The sequence below is a fragment of the Tauraco erythrolophus genome, chromosome 6 (assembly GCF_009769465.1).
Source record: "Tauraco erythrolophus isolate bTauEry1 chromosome 6, bTauEry1.pri, whole genome shotgun sequence".
NCBI classification, from domain to species: Eukaryota; Metazoa; Chordata; class Aves; order Musophagiformes; family Musophagidae; genus Tauraco; species Tauraco erythrolophus.
The window spans coordinates 5,731,101-5,747,560 of NC_141470.1; the positions used below are offsets into that span (position 1 = coordinate 5,731,101).

General features: G+C 48.8%; 1 protein-coding gene across 4 annotated transcripts in view; it reads right to left on the minus strand.

Annotated features, from left to right (window-relative positions):
- Window positions 1–6,639: 6,639 nt before the first annotated feature.
- The window catches only part of PLCB2 (phospholipase C beta 2), a 46,812-nt gene continuing 36,991 nt past the window's right edge, over window positions 6,640–16,460 (minus strand). For 2 of the 4 annotated variants that reach the window (XM_086614027.1, XM_086614026.1), the window contains exons 28-32: window positions 14,717–14,793; window positions 12,321–12,416; window positions 11,243–11,300; window positions 10,477–10,563; window positions 6,640–9,858 (exon numbers count right to left, since the gene is read on the minus strand). In XM_086614027.1, the coding sequence (XP_086470153.1) occupies window positions 9,586–9,858; window positions 10,477–10,563; window positions 11,243–11,300; window positions 12,321–12,416; window positions 14,717–14,793 (591 nt within the window). In that variant the 3' untranslated portion in view covers window positions 6,640–9,585. Of the gene's footprint in view, window positions 9,859–10,452; window positions 10,564–11,242; window positions 11,301–12,320; window positions 12,417–14,716; window positions 14,794–16,460 lie in introns of all 4 variants that reach the window. The other 2 variants (XM_086614025.1, XM_086614024.1) reach the window with 1 other exon arrangement.

Below are 16,460 nucleotides of genomic sequence, written 5' to 3' on the forward strand. Positions count from 1 at the left end.
TTTCGGTTATTTTAAAATAGATTTAGATATTTTGTATGATATGCTTTCTGATCAGTGAGATAGTCAAGGTGGTTGGACTCTAGGTCAGGATGTAACATTGTACAGTAATGGTGTGTCTTGTTGTGAGGTCTCAAGAATATAATCTTACATGTGGACCTGGGATCCTATTTTGAAACTCCAGATAAAAATTTATTGGAATTTAAGTTATTCTTGGGACAGTCCTACTGCCTCAGAAACTAACCTCATAATTGCATTTTCTTCAGAAGATGTTAATGATCTCTATCCTCTGCTATTTACTCCAGTTACAGATCCTGCTTCAAAATTGAAGCCACAGTTGATTACTTGAAGTAATTTGGGATGGAATTCATCTGCACTGATGCCAGCCATCTAAATGGCAGGCACCCAGTCTGCGAAGCATATAGGTTGGCTCTGTAGACCAAGGTGAGAGGAACACCTCCAGAGGGTGATTCATCTCCATTAGCTACCTGCTGAAGGACGAGATTGCTGTCTCTCGATACCACTCTGCCTGGGGCCAGTAGAGCGATCGCAGGTGGTTTGCCTAGGCTGGATGTCCAAGTTTGGGGCTGATGAAGTTGGCTGAAATGAATTCGTTTAGCTCCTCCTTAGCTGCACTGGAAAATTTTTGATGTATAATGTTTCTGTATTCCAGATATACTGCTTTTTTTTTATGCAAAAGAGCAGGGCTTTGAAAAGATTTATAATTTGAAACAAACGATCCTGCTCGTCTGTAGTTGTGAATCCTTTGCACTTGTGTTTAAATTAAAGTAGATCTTGATTTATTCATAAGCCTGTTGCGGTGCTGAGATGCTTTCAATGTCTCTCTGGTTCAGAGATGGAAGGGAAGCGTGGACCTTGAAGTCTGGTCTGACTCACCTATTCTGTGACTCTGTGGCTTTTAAAAACAAGGAGAGGCTATAGCAGAAGCCTGGGTCCTGCAACAAAGATTTCTTGGGGGCAGGGGTGACAGGTTTAACGCCATTTTGTGCTTTGGCCCAAGTCCGACTGAACACGGTGAGGGAAGGCCCTTGAAAGATTGCATTAAAGTATCTTATAAAATTTTAAAAACTCATTACCATATTTGTGAAGAATGCAGAAAGTATCCATCTTCCTGTCCAATACAGAATGAAATATCTGATTCCTGTGTTCGTGCATGGCATATCACCAATTAATTGCTGTATTACTTAGATGAGTGTGGAATCAAATATAAATCCTGAGATAAACCTAGATTGGTTAAAAGCTCGAAGCTCTGTCTCCAGGGCCAACAGCTCCTTCCCCAGGAGCCAGGCAGCCAGTCGGGAATTAGGATGAGCAGAGCAGGTTTGGCATTTGCATCGCAGTGGTGTTCAGGAGCGAGATTCCTTGTATGCTGAGTGGTACCCAAGTCTCCAACAACTCCGAGGAGCTCACAGCTTACTCAGCGGGTAATTATGCTTCGAGATGTTGTTTTCCTCCAAATATCTTTCCATATATGCTTTCAACAAGGTTACACTTGCATCTCAGCTCTTCTGTTGTTCTGTGTCATGTTTCACCTGATTTGTTCCCTTTTATTTTCCCTTCTTGTCAGCCTTGCTGGTGTGTCGAGTGTTTTCCGTGCTGCCACAGCCCTGGCAACCGGCGTATAGGCGGCCTTTGAAGATGGCAGGTTGGATTTATAGGAACAATTTGCTGAATCAAACGGGGAGTCTGTGACTGCTGTCATCTCCCAGTGGCACTTGTTTATACGTAGTGGTGCCTGTCCTCCTCAAACAGGGCTCTGTGCTGTTGAGTGCAGCGCTTATTATCCCGTTTATTTTGGAACAGGACAAATCTTTCTCTAGAGGCCCCTATCTTTTAACCAGTGATTACAGAAGGACCCTGGATCAAATGAGACTCCCGACTTTTAAGATTGTTCAGCCTGGTGAGAAGAATCCCCTGTAGCCTGGACAAAGCATTTTGCTGTGTCCTGGGTCCTACTCTATAAACGAGGATTATAATAAACTGTGAATCTTGACCATGTGGGGATGCGTGTGGGGCAGGGAGAGCGTCTCTAAAACACGGTAGCTACTGTGCAGCAATTCCTTCTGTAGTAGCAATGGTCATGTCAGCACCAGGTCTTTATTACGGAGGTAGAAGATGATTTTGGATCATTCAGTACAAACTGAGCCTGAACCATGGCTCTCAACTGGGTACAGTCTGTAGGAATGGCTACTGAGTATTTGAAGGCAAAGTTCCCTGTGGTTGTAGGAAAGGGAGCAGAGAACTGTGCACGCTGTCCATTCCCCAATTAAAAATTGAGCCATCAGTGCAAGGCATCCAGTTGTGCAAACTGGAAGGAAATTAGTTACTGTTGCTTACGAAGGAGGAGAGGATGGCCAGACATTTGCTCAGAGCTGTGAAGGGATATCAAAGGCTCCCAGACTGCCTAGGCAATGATGCCAGGAATAAAGCTAAAGCAACCAGCTACGTGTGTTTTCTGGCTATTTGCTTCCCAGCGTTTGGTTGACAGCATCAAGTTCAGAGGCATCTGCATCTGTTCACCACAGCAAACTCATTTGCTTTAGCAATGACCTTCAGGCTCTCACTCGAGTTTGTAAAGTGCTCTGAAAACGTGAAGGGCATGATGATGACCAGGGTGTAACAGCACGGCGGCGTGCCGAGGAGCTCGCCCTGACCTCCCCACTACCACGGCGTACAAACCGTGGGCTCCTGAAAAAGAAGTATTTTGGGCAAGAGAATTCGGTGGCAGAGAATGAGGTTTCGAATATGCCACATAAAAGATGAAAATGTGCAAACTAAGATTGTGCCTCAATCTGCTGCTGTTCAGTGCCTGACCAGGCGCTATCGTTGCCTTAATTACCGTTGAATTTGGTTTCTGTATGTCACAGCCTCATTAGAGACCTATCTGACAGCCCTGTGGCCACCAAGTGTCCTACGGTAAGCAAAAACACAGGCAGGGCTCCGCAGCTGCACGAAGAAATCTTCAAGGATGTCTGAATTCTGCGGGAAGAAATAGCGCTGGAAAATCCGAAGGTGGCATTTCTCCTCTGGGGTACGTAAGTAACGGAATGCCGGTGTGGCTCTGAGCCGTTGGAATTCATAGAATCATAGAATGGTTTGGGTTGGAAGGGACATCAAAGATCATCTAGTTCCAACCCTCCTGCCACAGGCAGGGACACCCTCCACCACACCAGGTTGCCCAAAGCCTCATCCAACCCGGCCTTGAACACTTCCAGGGATGGGGCAGCCACAGCTTCTCTGGGCAACCTGTGCCAGTGCCTCACCACCCTCACAGTGAAAAATTTTTTTATCAGTCCAGATACTTCTTCATCATGCACTGTGTGAAACCTCCGCCGTAACATTTGCTTTAGTGCCTTTATCTTACTCTTGTCCGTTTCTCGTCTTCCAGAAATTTCCTCACACTTTATGTTCTGACAGCTTCTGTGCAGCGGAGCACTGGCACGCCTGGCCTCTGAGGCACGACGCCTGCTGCCCTTCCGTGGGGAAAGGCGTTGGTGCAGAGCATGGTCTGTTCTTCATCCGAGATGTGGCTTTGCTTGCAGTTGGTGCTTCTTCTGTATGCACTCCGAAAAGTACATTTAGAAGATATTTTTTAGCACTAAGATGTAAGCCACGTAAAACATTCCACCTGTTTTTCATGAATTTGTGCCTAAATCACCTGATAAAGCCGTGCCAGTGCTTCGTTTGGTAACAGAAGGGTTACACAACAGAAACTCCGATCTGGCGGGAGGGTACAAGTCATCATGGTGTGTTTTCTTCCTCAGGCTTCAAACGGCAGAGGATATTAATGACGTGAATCCAAACTGCTGAAGTTAAGATTTCTTACGTCTGTGTCATCCTACAGCTGAGCTATGATGGTTTTTGAAATGTCCACACCTTGAAAAAAGCCTCACGAAGAGCATTTGACAGTGGCGTTGTTTCAGCCCTCGCTTTGGCCAACCCGTTTGTGGTGGTCAAAGGCTGTCAGAGGACTGATGCTCTGCTTGGAGGTGGTGGCAGGAAGAGCTGAGAAGGTTAGACGAGGAGGCTGCTGGGTTCACCCTGCTGCGTTGACTTTGAAACGCTCACGGGCAGCACGAGAGCTCTCACTGCAGGGCGTTGCTGAAAGTTGGCACGATGCAGCGGTGAGAGGTCTCTAGGCTGGAGAAGTTGGGGAGTTGTGACAGGCAGCACCAGGTAAGTTGGCACAGGCTGGAGGGAAGGAGGCTGTAGTGGTGGTACCCTCGTTATGAGGGCTGCAGCTCGTGCTGGGGAGTGGTCTGTGATTTGGGTGTTTGTCCTGCTGTACGGAGGAAGAGAGCGGGTCCACGCCTGTTGCTGCAGCTGCTGTTAGGGCTGTCCATGCCCCATGAAACACGTTCTTGAGGTGGTGGTGCCGGGAGAGAGGAGTGAAAACTTCACTGACTCAGTGCTGTTCTGCCCTGGGGCACCCACGTGGCTCAGTAACGCGGGTTTGTTCCGTCAGGTTCGTTCACTGGAAAGGTTTGAAGGAAGGAGGTGACCCCCTGCGCTCTGGCAGGGTGTGTGGCGCGGGGGCACCCCATGCCCACCCTCAGTCTGAGCTACATGTCTTGGGTTCCCTCCAGAGAGATGGGATAAACCATCCTTCAGAGTAACCTGACAAACCTCTCTGGAGGGGTTTTGGATGGCCGGGGGCTGAAGGGGGGGGACAGACCCCTGTTTTAGCCAGAAGAGGGACTGCGTGCCGTGTTCCTGCTGTGCTGGGTGTTGTGCGAGCAGCAGAAGGGTGGGATAAACACCAGTGCAGGTCACGTAACGGCACACGGAGCAGGTGGTGGCTGTTGTACCCCTGGAAACACGGTTAGAAGCAGCTCTGGACAGCTTCTGGAGCAGCAGTCTCAGGCCGTGGCACAGCAAGCGCTGTAGGTTTGTGGTTACGCTGACGGGAAGTTTGCGGGTGCTTAGTCACAGGTCCGTGTTTTCCCAGTTGGATCCGTGCGCGGCTGGATCTCGGGCAGTGGCTGCGGGCACCGTGGCGTGGCTGAGAAAGGCACAGTGACTGTTCCTGGTGGCGGGAGAGACCTGGTGCTAACAGCAGGGACTGGGGAGCCCCACCAGCGCCGGTTTTTCTGCGTGGGTTTTGGGTGTTTGTAGTCTTCCCTCACTGTTCCCATGGCTGTGGCTCTGCCCTGTGCCCTTCCTGGGAAAGCAGCCCCTCCCCTTGTGCCAATCCCATTGCTGACACCATCCTTGATCCCCACTGCCCCCCACCTTAGGGGGCTAATGAACAGGGGCTCCAGTTTGGAACCACCAACGCTGCGAGCTGGTTTAAGTCAAAATATTGAACCGCTCCCTGGCTGCTCTTCTACCTCGCTGGGATGTTTGTCCACTTTTTTGAAGGCCCTCAAACATCACAGTGCGAGTGGGGCTGTTCTGTAAACCAACAAAATTGATCTAACTGGAGTAATATTTTACTGCTTCCTGAAGTAATTTTTTTTTTTTTTTTTTTTTTTTTGAAGTAATGTTTTACTGGTCAGTCCTGGCCCAGCGAAGGCACTGTTCTCAGCAGAAAGAAATGGCCATTAGTAACACACATCCATGCCAGAGCTCCGCTGTGCCAAGGAAGGAGCCCTGCCAGCCGTCAGGACACTGAGCCCACGTTGTGGTACGTTGGCATTACCTGGCCTGGGTGCCGCGGCTGCGGGATGGCACGGCGAGGGGCGAGCAGAGCTGCGGGTGGGCAGAACCAGCTCCAAGTGTGGGACTTGGTGTTGCTGTACTGGTGTGTCTGGGAAGGACCGGTCTGTCTCGGGGCTGTCCCTTTGCTGGGCTGCACTAGGACTGGACACGAGGAGTGCGAACTCGCCGGAATGGTTTTGACTCCTGTTGAAGTGCTCTGCTGATCTGTGCTTGTGAGGAGGAGGAGGAGGCGGCCACTGTGTCAGCGTGAGGAAGGTCGCCTGTAATGGTAGGAGAAGGAGCAGTATTTGGACTGGGAGTAATTTGCTTTCCTGCATTTGGTTAAGTACAGGGAATGGAATCATAGAATCATAGAATGGTTAGGGCTGGAAGGGACCTTCAAAGGCCATCTAGTCCAACCCCCTGCAAGGAACAGGGATATCTCCAACTAGATCAGGTTGCTCAGGGCCTCGTCCAACCTGGCCTTGAACGTCTCCAGGGATGGAGCATCCACCACCTCTCTGGGCAACCTGTTCCAGTGTTCTACAACTCTCATGGTAAACATTTTTTTCCTAATATCCAACCTGAATCTACCTCCCTCTATTTTAAAACCATTACCCCTTGTCCTATCACAACTGGCCCTCCTGAACAGCCTCTGAATGAACTTGTGCAGAGGAGAATGTGCGTGAGAGGAATGTTATGTTTAAAAAAAAAAAATAACCTCTCTGCATGTTTAGTAACTGAAGAAGTTGAGTTTGAGAACCGTGAGCACCGATGGCAGAAAACTGGGCACCTGGTGTCTCCACCCACGTGTGCGTACCCTGGGCAACGCTTGGGACTTGCTCTCATATCCGCTAACCGCAATTAAAAAAAAGAAAAAGGTGATCCATTTTTTTAAGAAATGTAATGTTTTATTTTTATTTTTTTTTTTAGAAAATAAATAAGTCAGAAATTTACAATTAAGTATTGTAAGTATTAAGTAATTCCAGTATTACGTTAACACCGCAGGGGAGGTGTGGACTCTCGTTGGATGTCATCTTGTCTCACAAACCTACTGGAGCTGTTTGTTGTTGGTTGGGTTGGGTTGGGTTGGTTTGAAATAGCAGCACTTCATGATGCCTTTATTGATGCTGTTTCTGGGTGTAACTGTCCTCATGTTACCGCAGGTTTGCCCTGACTGAGCTCACTTTTCCAGCAAAGACAGAAACCTGAAGGACAAGTTGAGGGGTGAGTGGGGACTTTATCAGCCTGGCACGCACTTAGAATTTGGGGAGAAGAGAGAGACTGTTGCTCCAGGCAGGAGCACATCTCTTCTAGTGTTGTCTCAAATTAAGGGCAAGGATTCCAGTAACAAGAGGATGGAAGAAGCTCCTCTTTATTTATTAGGTGAGACCATGGGCTACAAAATAATTTCTGGGGCTGGGTTTGCAGACACTCCACCTGCTCCGAGGCACATCAGCGCAGGGTTCTCCAGGCTGCAGGTGCTGAGACTCACAGATCTGCTCAACTGCAGGCTGAGGTTTGGGGGTCTCATCCCCCCATTTCTCTTCAGCAGTGTAGAGGGTTTTTTTTTGCTGTTTCTTTGAACAATTTGGAAGACTTGACCTACAGTATCTTACCTCTAGGATAAGCATTTGTACTAAAATAGTAGCAGTTCCCATTTCCTTTTGTATCCCCAAGTGTCTTTTACCTCTTTTAATTAAGTCTTACTAATTACAGATGTCTGCCTGGAGAGGGCTGACTCTTTTTTGGGCGCAGTGGTGGGGTGGCAGGTCAGTTCCCTCTCCCCCCCACCCCCGACTTGTGAGATCTGATGCCCACAACTGCCTAATTTTGCAGGGTGCCCGTGACCTGGTGCAAGCATGCTCTGGCAGGGCACACTCCCATTCTTGCACTGACGTTATTTCTGGACGTGGTGTGAGGAAAGCCAGGATGTGGCTGACCTGTACTGAATTATTGCTATTTTCTGCTTTTTTAGGATCCCTGAGCAAAGTCTGTCTCAAATGGTGTTAGGGAAAGAGTTGGACCGTATGTTTCTAGTTCCTTCCTGCTGGATGAGTGTGAGCTTGCTGTGTCAAAGCTGTTCAGTGCACGAGGTCATAAAACAGGTGAGAGGAGGTCGGGGCAGCGGTGCAAGTTCTGCTTTCACAAAGGCTTTGGTGCTCTAGGAAGTGGAAGCGTAAACAGGACCAAGAGGAACCTACCCTTCTTCTGCAGCAAGACAAGACCAAGCTACTTGGAACCTGCTGCTCCACGTGCTCTGCTGGAAGGTCTGGTGCTGGTGCAGACAGACAGCAGCAGGCATGTGGTAAGGGCTACAAGAGGCTGAGGACCATTTGCCCTTCGAAGTCACACGGCTGGGGAATTTTGATTCTGAGTTAGGCTGTGGAATGAGACTTACCTGGTGTGTCACCAAAGGGGGGGAACTGCTGTTAGCTACGGGTGCACATACTTGATGGAGAAATGGGAAGTGACCGAAGCTTTGAGGGAAGGTGTGTGCAAAGGGAGAGCAAATAGCAGGAGCAGCGTGTAGTCTATCCCCCTGCAAGGTCCCAAAGAACATGGATTTTTTGAGGACTGTGGTTTTCTCAGCAGCAACGAACAGATTCTACAGATCTCTGCTGAGCCCCCTGTTGTCATTAACTGGGATGGCAGCACAGAAAAGAAGCTCCAGAGAACGGTTTTCTGCTACTTGAATGGATAATTCCATGTGTTTTCTTATGAGCCCTACTCAGCTTTCCACGTAAGGGAATCTTACGGGTGATGTAACTGGCTGGCTCTTTGTTTGAAAGTAATTTTGTTGTTAAATAGTTTAGAAATTTGGTTAACTGTTGTTCCCTGTTACAGGCTTAGGATAACTGATTCACCTTTCTGAGAAGAAGTTTCAGTGAAGCTCTAAAAGTGTCAAATTGCCGTAGATGAGAACTCTGCAAGTGTTTCTGTGGTAGCTGGAACAACTGGTGAGGCTCTTTGATTCCTCACAGTATGCCTTATGTATGCCCATGGAGCCTGCTCAAGCCTGGCAGGGTCTTCAGGAGATACGGATCCAGACCTGAGAACTTGCCTGAAGGCCCGTGCGGGTCAAAGTAATAATTAGGAGTGAGAATCAGCCCCTGGGAATAAGGAAGGGTGAGAAAGAAAGAAAGAGGAAAAGCTACAGTGCTGGTAACGCACATTTCCACAGAAGGAAGTGCTGGTTTATGCTGTGTGGATACCAAATATTGAAAACTCTCCTCAGCTGATGGGGTGGGTGGGGGCAATTAAAAAGCCAGAAGCGGTTGTGCAAGGACAGGAAATGGTATGAGGTTTTATCCAGCTGACCTCTCCTCCTGTGACCAGGGGCTACATCAGCAGGAAGTGCTGCCAGAAGGAACGGCACTTTAGAAGACACCAGTTTTGCAGAGCACCTGTCACCCACCCTGACGTGTGTTTCAGGTGGCTTTATTTTGGACTGGCACTCAGCTGGTGGCAGCACATCAGGTGGGCTACTGGGGAGTGGTCTCCCAGTTAAATTTCCTTCAGAGGGATTTAGGTCTGAGACCACTCTGCTGTGGAGAGATGCATATGGTGAATGATGAGGGAATTTGCTCTAAAAACTGAAGTCTGAGTCCAGACTAAAACATGAACGTGGATGCTGCTGCGAACGCCAACGCAGCAGCGTGTCGTGGCATCAGCCACAGGTCCCTCCACGCCGCTTAAATACCGTAGTGCTAAGGCTGCAGAGGACAAAGAGAGCGAAGCACCGTTTGAAGGGTGAGCCTCTCAGACTACTTCCACTATCTAGGATAATAAAGTAGTAAATTCCTGAAGGATTTCGGGAGTTCCTCGGAGTGGAGAGGGACAGTAGTTGGACAAGCTGGTCTTCAACTTTGCTATATACCTCCATAAACCTTCCTGAAGTGGAACAGTAAGTAAGGGAAGCATCTTTCAAAATCTACTTTCTTCAATCTCGACACCTGTTTCAGCTCCGGGGGGCTCAGGCATGGTGATCGTGAGCTGTGACACCTCTGCCACTGGGATCTTTTCTTCTAGTTGGTCTGTAGGGCCTTGTTCTCCTTCAGCAATGCTCTGAACTGCTTCCTTCTGAGTCCCTGGCTCTCCAGGAAATCCTGCTTTTGCGTAGTTCTTCACCATCTCCTGCACCTCCGTATTCAGGCTTTTCAGTTTCTCCTCGTACTCCGCCAGGGCCTCCTGCTGGAGCTGCAAACAGAGAGCTCAGATCATTCTCCAAACCCTGAAGCTAAGCAGACATCAGGCTGAGAACAGTACAAAACCTGCTCTGATGGACACCAATATGAGATGTTGGCACCTCACAGTTTTGGTCTCACCCTATATTGAATGACTTATGTCCATCCCCCAGGCAGTCTCTGGCTTCCCTGAGGATGAGAGCAGGAGGATTGGTGATTTACATCACAGTTTGCTGAACTGAGACAGCATGTCCTCTGCACATCAAGCCTGAAAGGGCATGAGTGCGTTTTGAGAGTTTGAGGAGCTCAGGGATGAGACTCATCTCTTCTAAAGAGAAACTTCCATCAAGCTGTAAATTTAGGAGGGTTTTGTAAGGTTAGATGAATGCTGGTGCTGGCACAGGGAGTGTAGGAGTGCAGCACCTCTGACTTAGATGTGTGTAGGCTCCTGGAGATCCACCTTCTAAGTCATTCATTTCCTCAGCATAACTGAGGAGTGGGTGTCTGAAGTATGTGTGTGGAGGATGAGTGTAGCATTAATTAAAGAATAGAAGAGGAAGAACGACCCCCTCTAGTATTTTGGATTGACTGTTCTAACGGCATTGACCCCGAGCTCCATCTTTGCCTGTACCTGGCTTTCTTTTTCCTTGATTGTTCTCAGATTCTCTGCCTGCTTCTCTTCCAGTTTCTGCTGATACCTGGCTGTCTTTTCTGTCACCTTTAAAAAGAACAAATTAGAAACCACTCAAATTTTAGTTTTTATAAACAAATGCTTTAGCCATACCAAGCTTGTAACAGCAAGACACAGGGTTATAGAGCACATGGCTCCAGTATCCCCCTCATTCCCAATTCTGAACCATTTCTGCTGGCTCCGAGTTATTTGTGTAGTTCTGGAGACTCCACACTCCAGTGCTGGGAAGTGTTGCAAGGATGTGCACGTGTGTGAGTGTGTACACACACACACACAGGGTCTGCTCTTTAAGGGGACGGGCAAAGAGATGAGATCCTTTGGGTCTCCTCCCCTTCTGCAAAATTTTGCCCATTATTTCATAGATGTGGGGTTACACTGCTAATTAGTTGTGCTTCAAAAAAAAAATATCCCTGAATTAGGAATGCAGGATATCCTGGATAGCTCTGTTTGCACTGCATCTCTGACCGGGTGGGAGGGCTCACCAGACCCCTACGGACCTGCCACGTTTCAGTGAGGGCAGTAGCTGTCTTCAGCTGCCCATCAGCTGAACTGCACACTCAGAGCCCTCGATGCAGCAGCAATTTAATGGGATTTAAGTGCCTCAGAGAACTCGCACTCTTCCTGAGACACGCTGCTGATGTCCATGAGACACCCCCACCTCGTCGAAAACAGAGCTGCTGTGGCAGACTGTCACAGGAGAACTTACCAGTTTGATTGTTTGCACCACTTCCTGAATGTGAGAGTTATTAATTTCTTTCTTCAACCTGCAAAGAAAGGAAATGTATAAAAACCTATAATCCATCTGTTATCTTTATCAGTATTGATAACCAGGTTTTGTATAAAGTGCCCTACAGTAAGACAGGACCATTAGTGCCCACACAGAGAGACAGGTGTGTGTTACATCCTCACAGTATCCTCCCACAGTGAGAGGCTGCTGTAATTTTAGGAAAGGCAAATAAAACACCATACAAATCTGAGACAAAAGCCAAATAATTGGATGCAAAATTCTATTTTATCAACTTAACAGCCAGCAGAAGGCCCTTGCTATGAACTGGAAGCAAAGCAGGTGGCGTACCCTCTTCTGCACCCTTGAGCACGTGAAGCTGTTACCACTGATTCACATCACGCAGTACTTGGACATGTGGGCTCAGTACCAGAGCGTGAGGTTTGTAACAACAAACAGGAAGGATGGCTGCAGCCATCACAGGCCTAAACACAGCCTCTTACTGCCACGGTTGCTGGAACTGATTACCAATGGATCCCAGAGGGGCTGGGAAGACCTGCCTTTGATTCGAGGGGGAGATAAATACCACCTCCACCTGTCATGACCTCCCCTGCCTTTCCACGTGAGCTCTTACACCCTGCGGCAGGGCAGGGGGCATTGCTAAGGCACTGCTCCTCTCAGGCTATTCAGCAGTCCAGTAAGTGAAACCCATCTTCCTGAATGCCTTACACAAACAAATGAGGGCTATGGAGGAAGCTCCAGAAGCCAGTGGCAGCTGTGGCTGCAGGAATGACGTTAGTGCTGCAGCCAGGGAGCAGAGACGTTCGGCTTCACTGCGTATGTGCTTGTATACTGGAACGCAGTGGGGGAAAACTCCTAAGGCAGGAGCGTGGGCAGGCCAGCACGCCTTCCCTGACCCCACAGCTCTGCCACTGCCTGTTGGCTGCTTTAAAAAATTTCCCTGACGGTGACAGAGACTGTGGTGTAGCGCTGTTCCCTGCCTGCAGCAGGACAGCTAACGCTCTGCAAAGACAAAGCCCAGTAACGTCTACCCCAGTACCTCTCCTGGGCAGCCTTGTCACTGGTATTCCTCATCATGGCTTGGATTCGGTCCACCCTCCTTGCCTCCAGCTTCTTCCTAATGTCTTTAATGTTGCTGCGGAGAGAAAAGAGTGTTGTGAGAGACAGGACTGATTACAAACCCCAGAGACGGAAGCAGCGCTCCGCATTTGCTCTCTGGAGTGCTCTACTGTCCAGAAAACCAAAGTTTGAGTGATTGTGCAGCAGAAAGCCCTAAGTCTTAAGAATATTTTAAGGTCTGCAACTTCTTTTTTTTTAAAAAAAAAAAAGGGAATCCTAACAAAGGGACATTATATAATTAGGTTGTATTGTATACCTACATTGGATTCCTTTTGAGCAGTAGGAGACTTGCTGAAAGTACTTACACTGATGAATTAAAAAAAAAAAAGAGAAAAGGAGCTACACATCCATATAGCAGAGCTAAAAAGAAGACCTGAAGCAAGCAGAAAGACACTTCATCCCTGGAGACGTTCAAGGCCAGGTTGGACGAGGCCCTGAGCAACCTGATCTAGTTGGAGATATCCCTGTTCCTTGCAGGGGGGTTGGACTAGATGACCTTTGAAGGTCCCTTCCAGCCCTAACCATTCTATGATTCTATGACACAGAAACTATGGTCTGTGGCTTGCAAAGCAGTATCCATAAACACTTAAAAGGCATTTGATCAACAAATAGGAAAGATGAAAAGAAAAAAACCCCAGAAAACATAAGATCTGTGCTCCAACTGAGGTACGTGTGTCCATCAAAAATGCCAACTCCAGCAGAGACCGCGACGAGCCAGACGGAAGGCGTTAGTGTCGGGGCCCAGAGGCTGCTGCCCCCCACCAGTGCTCGTCTCTGCCCTCCGTGTACAAGTGACCACACCAGGGCAGCTGCTGCGGGGCCACAGAGCGGCCGTCGATCGTGGCCCCTTGGCTAGCGTCCCCCCTCCGACAGCGGGAGCAGCACATGCTTAAGTAAGGTGATTTTTCCCTCCTCCACCTTCCCAGTTTCCAGTCCATCCTCTATGCATTTATCTCCCATGAAAGTCTCCCATTCCTTGGAGTTTAGCTCTACTTTTGGACTTCAAGCTCCTTGTCCTGAGAGGAAAATAAGTTAATTTATTATATGCTGTGTGAGGACTTCACTGGGCGCCCCACATCTCTTCTTTTATGAGAAACAGTGAGTAATCACTTCCCTGTTCTTCTTCTCCACACCATTCATGATTTTGCACGCTTCTGTCACATCCCCCTCAGTCATCTGTTCTCCAAGCTGAGTCCTATTTAATTTCTTTTTGTGCGAAAATTACTCCTCGCTGCTGACTGTCCTTGCCACCCCCTTCTTGCCCTTTCAAAGCTTTTTGTTCAAGACAGCGTACTGAAAAAGTGACTGCACTGTGGAGACAGAGCCAGTGGCATAATGCTAACCTTGAATCTTTTTTTTTTTTTTCCCCATACAATTCCAAAATTCCATTTGCCACTTTGGCCACTGTGGATGAGGAGCTGTTTGAGAGACGTACCCACAGCCGTTGAAGATCTCTCCTGAGTGACAACAGTTCACCCCTGTGTACAGCTGAGCTGTGGTTAGTTTCCATTCACCTTATTTTCTATTTATTCGTACTGAATTGACCTGCCATTTTATTGCCTGTTGCTCTCAATCCTAAAAATCTTTCTGGAGCTCCTCGCAGCCAGCTGTACTGACATCATGTTGTTAGCAAACCCAGCCCTGGCTACTCGACCCGTTTTGCTGAGTCTTGTCTGGAAGTGCTGAAGAGCTGAAACAGAGTCTGTCTTGATGGAGGACACGAAAAGAGGAAGTTTGGCCTGAGTTAGCTACTAAAGGCTGAGAGGGGATTTAATGGGAAGGACTGCGTGAAGATTTTTGGCTTCAGGACAAAGTTATTGCAAGAACAAATGGTTAAACGCCTAGCTAGAAACTGGAGAACTGATTCCACCAGTTTATTTAAGTACTGGAGCCAAGAGGCTCAATCCACTTAGAAGGCTGAGCTGGAATCCCTGGAAAGGATTGTATGTGATACAGTGACTACAGCAGATAGAGGTGACAGCCAGTGACCAGCAATCTTATTTCCTATCTTTCCGAGTCAGCCAGTCAAGGCTACTTACAGCAGCTGGAACGCTCGTGCCCTGTTTGGTGCCTCGTGGCAGGAACGCTGTCCTGCAGATCACAAGAGTAGAGCTGTCTTCCCACCACGGCCCCCACGTACCTGCGGGCCCTTGTGCCACACCACTGTGCCCTTGTGTCTCACCAAAGCACAAGAAGTGCTTCTCCCCCCCCGTATTCACTCGCTGGCTGTAGTGCAGCGCTTTGAGATCCGGCAGAAAGTGCCATCCTGGATAAGAGCTACGAGTCATGACTTTGTTATTCCAAGGCTGAGTTTACCTTTCTGATGAGTCCTTCAGTGCCTTCAGCTCCGCCGTCTGCTTCTCTCTGGCGAGCTCTATTATCTTGGTAACTTGCTGTTCAAGGGGTGAAAACGAGATCAAAACCAAGCAAACCAAGGTGACACGCAGCAAACTACCACTAGATTCAGCTTTATCCCTCCCTGCAGTGAATTCCAGAGGATTCAGCTTTATCCCTCCCTGCAGTGAATTCCGGGGGCCAGCTAACCCATGGGGCTCTGTGCAGACCCGTGCACCACAACAGTGAGTTCACACTTGCACCCAGATTGCACCGCACTGGTGGAAATTGATAAAGAAAGAAATTCTTTCCATTGAGGGTGGTGAGGCACTGGAACAGGTTGCTCAGAGAAGGTGTGGATGCCTCATCCCTGGAAGTGTTCAAGGCCAGGTTGGATGAGGCTTTGAGCAACCTGGTGTAGTGGAGATTTCCCTGCCCATGGCAGGGGGGTCGGAACTAGATGATCTTTGAGGTCCCTTCCAACCCAAACCATTCCATGATTCTATGACTGACTCCACCACAGCTCCAAAGGCTGCTCCATGAGCCATGTCACCCACCTCCAGGTTATCCTTACAGAAGCTGTGCTTGTGGTGGGTGGCACACAGCAGTAAAGCTTAGCTTCTGAGCAACAGAGGCAGCAAGAGGATGGGCCTTCTGTCTTGTGGAAACACAGTTCAGTGGAAACTCCTGGCAGACAAGCCTTGGTGCAGTCAGACCTGCCCGCACTGCTGCCTGCTGAGGGACAGCCTGGGAGGAAGAACCCTGGCTGCAGGGCTGTGTGCTGTGCAGTGAAAACTCCAGGGGTTTATTTCCTTTCTGTAGCCTTGCCCACTAAATCTCACAGTCTCTGACACAGTTGTGAGACAAGGATGTTTTATTCCTTTGTCTTCTCTGTCTGCTGTTAAGCACAATTTCCAGATTAGCTAGTTCTCAAGAGGCAGGTTTTTCTCCCTCAGGGTTGGGACAGGCTAGACCAGCCAGCGTTGTAGACAGCTTACAAGGTACTTGGCAAGCCAAAGCACACCAGGGAACCTAAGATTTAAGACATAAGAGGCAAACTCCTTTGGAAAATAACTATAGGAAAAGGCCTCCAAATCCTGGAATCATCCCCCTTTCACTGGAACAGGTGGTGGATGCTGTATTTATCATCACCAGCTTGTGAAGGGCACGATGTCTCCAGGCATTACTCCTGCTGGGTGTGTGGAGCACTGAGGCACTTGCACCAAACGCACTGGTGGGGCTGTTCTGTTCCCACACATCATCTGTCCTGGTTGGGCATGGCTGCCCCCACGGCATGTCTGTAATGCTCTGATGGTTGCCCCTGGGGAACCTGCAGGGCTTCAACATACCTGCAGGGCTTCAACATACCTGCGTGTCACCTGGCTCTGGCGGGACGGCATCAGGGAGCCGTGAGAAGCGCGGTACAGCGCTGGGTACCCACGCTCCTGGAGAGCTGGCACCTGGCAGAGCTCGAAGGCAGTAAATGCCAGGTGACCCCCAAGCTGAGCTATCGGAAGAGTTTAAGCAGATGGAGCCTGATGTGCTCCAGGGCAGTGCTTCTCATTTTTTTCCAAATTGTAGGCCTGTAAAAGGGTTTCTGCTGGATTTTTGTAGCTTCTGACAAATAAGCATCACTGTCTACGTTATCGCTTATCTTGCACGGACCTGACAATTGCTCTGAGGGGTGTTTTCTGCCCTGCAGCCGCATTTCTGAGCTCACAGTTTA